This window comes from Ananas comosus, linkage group 24, assembly GCF_001540865.1.
Source record: "Ananas comosus cultivar F153 linkage group 24, ASM154086v1, whole genome shotgun sequence".
Taxonomy (NCBI): domain Eukaryota; kingdom Viridiplantae; phylum Streptophyta; class Magnoliopsida; order Poales; family Bromeliaceae; genus Ananas; species Ananas comosus.
The window spans coordinates 3,725,552-3,733,857 of record NC_033644.1 but is presented as its reverse complement, the minus strand read 5'-3'; the positions used below and the strand labels follow the sequence as shown (position 1 = coordinate 3,733,857).

Genomic DNA, 8,306 nt, shown 5'->3' with positions numbered 1-8,306 from the left:
TGATTACTGTATACCAATAATATAATAAACGTCCGTTCATAATGAATCAACTGAGCCCTATATGTTTATGACTTTTTAAAGAACGTGGGATATCTCCTCTCGCAATGGTATAATCAGTCAAACTACGTTCGTGTGCCCGGGCGCAAGTAGCTTTAGGTGCTCTAAACACATTGGTGGCCGTACGAGTTAATTCTTTACACCAACTCTCCTGTAAACCGTAAAACTTCTTCGCAAAGTTTTAAGATTTACATCGTTGTGGCAAAAGCATATTTCAAGTTACGAATTAACGATATCGTACAACATATTATGTATTGAAGTAAGCAGCAGTGGTTCGTTTACTATTGTAAAAAAGACTACTCCCACGTCTACTTGTCCTGCGACTTTTACTTCCATATCACCGGCTAAATCACCCTCATTAACTCCTGAGGGTTTTACCACTCCTAGATGCACGATTATAATGTTTAGTTAACACCTTGTGATCTTATATTCAAATATATTTAATCTATTAATATAACTATAAACCATCTTAACTCACATCACCAATATAACAATAAACTGTTAACATTCTACTACTACATACTCTACCTATACGAAACATTATGAACGAATCGGACAATACCTTATACATAATTACTATATATAACACTACTATAAAAGACGCAACTTATAACCGTGTGTATGGTTACCTTGAAAGGATGAAAATTTGGATTATCCCGAATTCTTGGATGCACGGCAGCATTACTTGACGGCAACATTATGTAGTCATCTTTTAGCCTCACAATGCCGCGTAGTACATTGTTAAAATGCCTACTGATGGTTTCTCCAGCATGTTGGAATGTTTCTGCCAATATTCGGTTTGCTACGCCATGCCCTACGCCATATAGAAATATGCCTAGCTAACTGCTCATTAGCAGTAATATTTCTTGTGCTATTTATTAACCCCCTCTCGACTAAAGTATCGCGGAGTGCAATAAATGTAGTTACACTCATACGAAAGTGATGGCGGCAACGTTCATGATGACTAGATAAAATATCACACAATATTTGATGTCCGGTAAACGGCCGAGTCCGACACCTTTGTCTGGGTATTCTATTTGCAACTAGTTCAGATTCTAACTCAAGTAGCATCATAGTCTCGATAGATTCATCATCGTCATCTAATATTGTCATAATGGTGGATATGGTCGCTGAAGAAAAAATTCTTTTGTATAGTGGGTTCACCATTAATGTCTTTCTAATTGCAACTGTTGTAAATGGCGATTAAATCGGCACTTAATAATAAATAACAAAAATAAATAAATACACACGAACATATAACTATAGCAAGAGGTAATATATATGGCGCAAACATATCATAATCTTCCAACAGTAGAAAAATATGCAAAGCTAATAAGAGTAAAGGAAACATAAATCAAAGCGTCATACAATCAAGAGTCACCACTACAAGGTAGAAACTATGCAAAGCTCAGATAAAGAAGAATTACCAATACCACCACAAGCTATAAAATATGTACGTCCACACGCAATATAGGTCGAGATATGATAAAGAAGAACTACCAATACGCCATTTGTCTAAGTCCCGGAAAATGGCGGCCTATAGTATAGATTTTGTTGCGCAATTTCTCGCTCAACCCATTCTCTTGCATGCTTGTCATTCAATGACATGAAAGTATTGCGATTCTTATCTTCCTTAAACGCATCACAGAGAACTAAGATATCATCATCACTTAATCCGGTCATTCCATACACTCGTTGCATGCATTGGTTCTGCGATGGCATATCAGTGCTCTTGCTCAGCTCTAGCTGACATAGTTGCCGCACCCAACTAAGCTTTTCCTTACCCTGCTACGCGATGTCAAGGTAAGCAGAAGTCCGGACAGCTACTTTCTTTTTTCGTCCCCCAGATGTAGATGCCGTTTGTGCTTGCTTATTGCTACGCTCTGGAGAACGAGCTCTTTTACTACCAGAGCTATGACCAGAACCACTTGCACCAGTTGTAGGCATCACGGGAGGGCTTGGGGAGCGTGACGTATTTGCTTCATCAAAGTTAGCATTTCTGGCGCACCCAGACCCCCCTGCTTCGAATGGGTCTGATGAGAGATTACAAGCTGACATTCCAATGCCGGCAATAGTATCATCCTCACCAGTGGATGACCCAGAGGAGCTTTCAATTATAGGGGGAAGCTCCACAGCACTTGTAAATGCATATCTTCCTGTCGCAGTTGTATTTTGGATAAGAAATTCCATATCATCGTAGGCGGGAAAGGGCTTATCCCTACACCTGGCGTACGCCGGATTCTCCTGAAGTAATAATATTAATAATTTAATACTATCATATAATGTACATATCTTACTAAGACAATAATGCTATTATAAAAGAAATTGTAATTACCGCTATTACAGAATCCTAGATTCTTGCGTCACCAGGTGTGGGAATGTGCAAGTCAGAGTTCCATCCCCACCCGCTCTTGTTGGCAAGAGAATGGTACAAATTGAAAACTTTTTTTAACACTTTAAATCGATTATTCAATTGTGTCTTTGTTAGGTTCATATTGTTTCGACTGTTGAAATCATTTACCATCTGCTTCCACGCAATCGGAGTGAATGACCCATTTACGTAATTACCAAATGTATGTTCATCTCTCATAAGTCCCAATAATTGTGCATCCAAAATGTTGCTCCAATTTTGACTTCTAGTTCTTGTATCAATACGAATGCCACCGCTAGGCTCAATAGGTGACTCATCTGCGAACCCATGTTGCTTCTGTTTGGACTTAGAAACTTTCTTGAATGGACTCATCTGTAGTTTATAATTAAAAATAGTGCATGATGGATGCATAGAACGTATATACGATATTACATGCTATTTAAATTGGCGGGGTTAGTAACATGATGTATAAGCATTGCATACACAATATACTGATGCAATTGTTATTTTCTACTACCAAGTAGACTATATATAATAAAGGATTGAATGATATGATAAAAATATGGATAGAGTTAATGTTTCATGCAATATTTGTATCCTATGTAAAAATGCATGGTCCGCGAAATATGGTCTTGATGGTTCGTTCCCACAATTGGCTCAAGTGGATTCCAACTAACATAGGGTTGCATCGATGTTTCCATTGATGCCATCCTTCTGATGTTAATTGGAAACCGTCATCATCGCCGAACAACAAGTATTTAACCAATATTTTTCTAGCTGAGTTATCGTACAATTCTTCATCATGACATCCGAGAGGAACAATAACACGGTGATTTCAAATACGAAAAATTTACACTAGCCGGGGCAACAGATCAGGCATTTATTGAAAATGCAACAGAAGATCTTATAACATAACGCCCTCTCAACCGAAAGCATACAATTTCATTAGTTCCGATCTACTGATGAGTATCGGCATTTGCGACGCCGTCATGTAAATGTATTAATATGTATGATGGCATTCATATTTTTGGTTGGTAAAACATGAAATCAAACCTGATTATAGCACACAGACGTCGCGCAGCGGACACAACCAACAATGAAGAAGCACCGAGCAAGCTTTCAGAACCTCGGCCAACCTCGGCCAATCAAGCCCCAAACACAGGGTTCGGCCAACACGAGGAGCAGAGCAAATAATGGGACAACATGCTGCCCGATTAGCTTACAACTGGTGACCAACAAGATAACTCGCTTCGCGCGGACACAACACAGTCCAACCCGTGGCGACGAGAAATACGAATTTCGGCCGGAGGGACAAGAAGGGGTTTCGGGCGGAGGAGAAGCCTGGGGGTAGAGGGGTTCGGCCGGCGGTGAGAGCCTTCGGGCGGAGGTGAAGGGGCTTCGGGCCGGAGGTGATCGGGCTTCGGTGAGGGGGCTTCGGGCCAGAGGTAAAGGTTCGGCCAGGGTGGAGAGGCGTCGGGAGGAGGCAGATCCGGCGGTGGAGGGGCTTCGGAGAAGCGCTTCGGGCCAGATGTGAAGGGCTTCGGTCGGAGTGGAGAGGGGTCGGGAGGAGGAAGATCCGACGGTGAGGGGGCTTCGGGGAAGGGCTTCGGGCCGGCGGTGAAGGGCGTCGGCCGGAGTGAGGCAGATCCGAAAGGGCTTAGGGGACGGGTTTCGGGCTGGAGTGGAGAAGGGTTGGGAGGAGGAAGATCCGGCGGTGAGGGGGCTTCGGGGAAGGGCTTCGGGCCGGTGGTGAAGGGCATCGGCCGGAGTGAGGTAGATCCGAAGGGGCTTCGGGGACGGGTTTCGGGCTGGAGTGGAGAAGGGTCGGGAGGAGGAAGATCCGGCGGTGAGGGGGCTTCGGGGAAGGGCTTCGGGCCGGCGGTGAAGGGCGTTGGCCGGAGTGAGGCAGATCCGAAGGGGCTTCGGGGACGGGTTTCAGGCCGGAGTGGAGAAGGGTCGGGAGGAGGAAGATCCAGCGGTGAGGGGGCTTCGGGGAAGGGCTTCGGACCGGCGGTGAAGGGCGTCGATCGGAGTGAGGCAGATCCGAAGGGGCTTCGGGGAAGGGTTTCTGGCCAGAGTGGAGAAGGGTCGGGAGGAGGAAGATCCGGCAGTGAGAGGGCTTCGGGGAAGGGCTTCGGGCAGGCGGTGAAGGGCGTCGGACGGAGAGAGGCAGATCCGTAGGTGAAAGGGCTTCGAGGAAGGGTTTCGGGCCGGAGTGGAGAGGGGTCGGGAGGAGGCAGATCCAGCGGTGAGGGGGCGTCGGGAGGAGGCAAGTCCGGCAGTGCAGGCTTCGGCCGGAGTGGTTGGGGTTGGGGAGAAGGTAGATTCGGGGGTGAGAAAGGGGAAGAAGGGGAACGGGGAGAAGGTCTGGAGGAGAAGAGCTACAGTGAAGGGGCAATGATGCGGGGCTCAGTTTGAAATTCGAGGGCGTGAGGGGGAGGGGTTAACAAACCCCTCATCATGACCACTAACCCAGTATAGGGTGGGGTTTGTTAACCCCACCCCATTATGCCTCTGTTTGGGAATGACAAAGACTGTTACGGGTGGGGTTTGTTAACCCACCCCAGTATAGGGTGGGTTTGTTAACCCCACCCCATTATGCCTCAGTATAGGGTGGGGTTTCTTCAATCAGATCCATAGCCCAGTTACGGAATGACAAAGACTGTTTTTTCTTACAACTGGCCTCTTGAGCCGCACAATTAGCATTTGATTTTCCATCGACTGCTACGGCCGATCCCTCGAAATGGTCGATTCCTTCGATCGACATGCCATGCCAAAGCCCGTTTAGAGCCTCGTCTCTTGACTCATAATGTTTCATTTTAACCAAACCGGCGACTTCTCTATAGCCGCCAGTGCCTCTGCCTCCTTCAGGAGTACCAGTTGCACTTCTTCTTCAGTGATTCAGATGAATGAGATCTGGTCCGGGTCCGTGGCAGCCCAATTTATATAGCTGATGTCTTCTACATTCATGTTTACCTTCTGCGGCCTCCTTTCAGTCGTGATTTCTTCGACAAGTTCCCCGACCCACTAAAACAACTTTTCATACAGGGTCGAAGGTACGCATTCGTTGATGTGGATCCAATCACGCCCTAGTAGCAAATTGTAGTGGCTACTGCGGTTCACTACAAAGAAGGCGGTCCAAAGGGTGTCTTGGATTCAACCGTCAACTCAGTCGTCAGTACCCTCGGTGCTTGCTGACCGCTTTCTATGAAGTCGGTCATAGTCATGTCAAGGGGTTTGAGTTCATCTTTGCTCTTACCTAGTTTCTTGAAAAATGATGTAGGCATAACATTCACTATTACCTCATCGTCGATCATTACTCGGCCCACAGGCCGTCCCTCTATCAATGCTCTGATGTATAAAGGCCTGACGAATCTAGTCTGCAGGGTCGATGGGTTTTCGTACACCACCACATCAGCTGCTTTCAAGTCTTCAAGCTAGAGTTGGGCCACCACCACCTCCTCTCCATATTGAGGCTGCTCCTCAGCTTCCACTGACTCTGATTTGAATGAGTGCGGTAGATCGTACACTATGCTAACATCAGCAGAATTCCCTTCGGCTACAGCTTCTTGTGTCTTCTGTTTTTTTCTCTTCAGATTCTTTTGCTATTTCGGCTGCAGAATCACTCTCCGACCGAATCTCTCTCCTTAGGTAGCCATTGCTCTCGCTTAATGATGGTCTTAAGAAAAGCAATCTTCTCTTTTAGTTCTTTGCGAGTGACCTTCTTTGTCGGCTCTATTCTGGCTGAGTGCTCTACTTTAGATTTCAACCATGGCACTGGGTTTGAACCGCCCGCTTCACTATCATGCTTCATGGGCTGATAGGGTAGCTTCTACACAGGTCGTCTCAAAGTGTTTGGCCTTATCCTTTTTACTTCTTTCCAGTGAGTTCTCCCTTCGGCTTACATTCTTTGTTGTTATCGCTGCTTTTGCTTCTTCATTAGCATCGGCCCATGCCATATGGCCGACGCTCTTGCTGTGAACCATTGTTTGGTTGGCATGTTTGCTGGTACATTTACAATCTTGAGGTGTCTTTTAAGATCTCTCATCTTTCCCAAGGTCTCAGCCATGGCTGGATGTTGAGCTCATTCACTAATCTCCGACCGAGAAATTGAATATCCCTATCGATCATTCCTACAGATTTTAATTTGAGTCTCTGCCTTGGCTGCTGGTGCCATAAGAGTCGATATCCCAGGTGCCTCTGTTGAGTGTCGAAGGGTTGTCTCGGGTAGTCCCCTCGGCTCATCTTCTCTCAGGTTTGGTAATACTCGTCTAAGATCTTTTGAATTGGTAGGTCCTTTGCGTCTTTGGCAGAGTTCACTTCTTCCTCAGAGTCGTTGGAAGCCTCTGAGCATTCATCACTATGGGCTAACTGCATCGAGTACCTCCAAGTCTTTGGGGAAAGCCATGAACTTGTTCCATTCACCGTACGCCTTTTTCTTACGTATGATGGCTTTCCAGTCTTGACGCGTCATCTCGGCTTTGCATCTAATGCAAAACCGTAGCAGTCTTCGCGTCATTGTCACATCTTTCTAGAATTTATCCTCTATATGGGCTTCTTTTTCTTTATATCCACCATGTTGACCTGCGAGGAAAATGGGTTTTGGTCAACTTCCATATTAGTTTTATTTTCTTGGTCGGCAAACAACAGTCGATCCTCATTCAAATCTTTTTGAATTTGTCTTTTAAAGGCTGTGTAATCATTAGTTCTATGGCTCCTCAAGTGGTGCCATTTGCACTATTTTCTTTTCTTTAGTTTCTTTTCTGAAGGTAACGTTTGACCTTCTTGGAGTTTTATCCTTCCATCCTTATATAACTGATCGAATATTTGATCGGTCTTGGCAACGTCGAACGAAGAGGTATATGCCGCCATTCGTGCTATTGTTTCGCTAGCCTTTGTTGGCCTAAGGAGTTCACATTTATATAGCTGACGGTTTTTCACTATTTCAACTGCAAATACCTCAGTCTCGTCAGCCGAGTCTTCTGTCTCGCTAGACGTATTCGGCTCGTCTTGAGTCGATCTCTCTTTAATGAAAGAGATATTCTTCTCTTTTCTTTTATTCCATTCCTTGTTTCAGCTCCAATGTGGCCAATCCTCACTATTTTCTTTCCTGAATTATTCACATTGGATAACCCAAACGCCCAAATTGAACAAATTCAAAAAATATTTATATACGAAACGGTCTTTTATCTTGAAATGTTGACCATTAAATGTCATTTTGGTGAATTCTAATTTTGGCATTCTTACAAAACACTGACTCCTGGTTGTTTTGAAATAATTCAAATATTCCTCAACTATTTTCCTCGACTTTTGTCGATATGGGGCCAACTTGGCCACTGAAAATTTTGGTTCTGGCCTGTAGAACTGCTCATAAAACTTTCTATCCAATTCGTCCCACTCTCGGACAAAATTAGCATGTAAACTCGTATACTGGGTGAACACCATTTTTAGTTAATGATATGTTAAATAATCGATTTAAAGAATGGATTAGCGGCCGCTTCTCTATACTGGGTAGTAAATTGAGTGACATGTTCCACAGTAATCTCGGTCTCATCGCCCGAGAACTTGTCAAACTTTGACATTTTTCAGTTTGTCGTATATGGATGTTCTATATCAACATTTGCGTGATATAGGGATCAAAATACGGACTGCATTGCAGGCCTTACCCCTACACCAAATGTGTTTCAAATAGCCTTCTCTATCTGAGCATAGAGCTCATTGTTCCCTACTGCTAGGGCAGGAACCGGGGTCGGAGCCACATTCGGCCATGGAGGAGGTCCGTAGTTTTGTATTGTAGGGTTGAGTCCCTGCAATACGTTGCGGCCCTGCCCCCTAGCGGGGCCTTACTCCCCAGCCCTCACACCCCTATTTTGGGGCT

General features: G+C 45.0%; 1 protein-coding gene across 1 annotated transcript; it reads right to left on the bottom strand.

Annotated features, from left to right (window-relative positions):
• Window positions 683-6,902, bottom strand: LOC109728526 (vegetative cell wall protein gp1-like). The gene is made up of 3 exons (XM_020258944.1): window positions 6,813-6,902; window positions 2,393-4,809; window positions 683-2,301 (listed from the first exon to the last, which is right to left on the bottom strand). The coding sequence occupies exons 1-2, from the start codon at window positions 6,900-6,902 to the stop codon at window positions 3,643-3,645; spliced, it is 1,257 nt and encodes a 418-aa protein (XP_020114533.1). The 3' UTR covers window positions 683-2,301; window positions 2,393-3,642.

Coding starts and splice junctions, on each gene's coding strand:
- LOC109728526 (XM_020258944.1), bottom strand. CDS start 6,902: ATGACGCGTCAAGACTGGAAAGCCATCATACGTAAGAAAAAGGCGTAC. Junction 4,810..6,812: donor CTTTCCCCAAAGACTTGGAG/GTACTCGATGCA, acceptor CCTTCACTGTAG/CTCTTCTCCTCCAGACCTTC.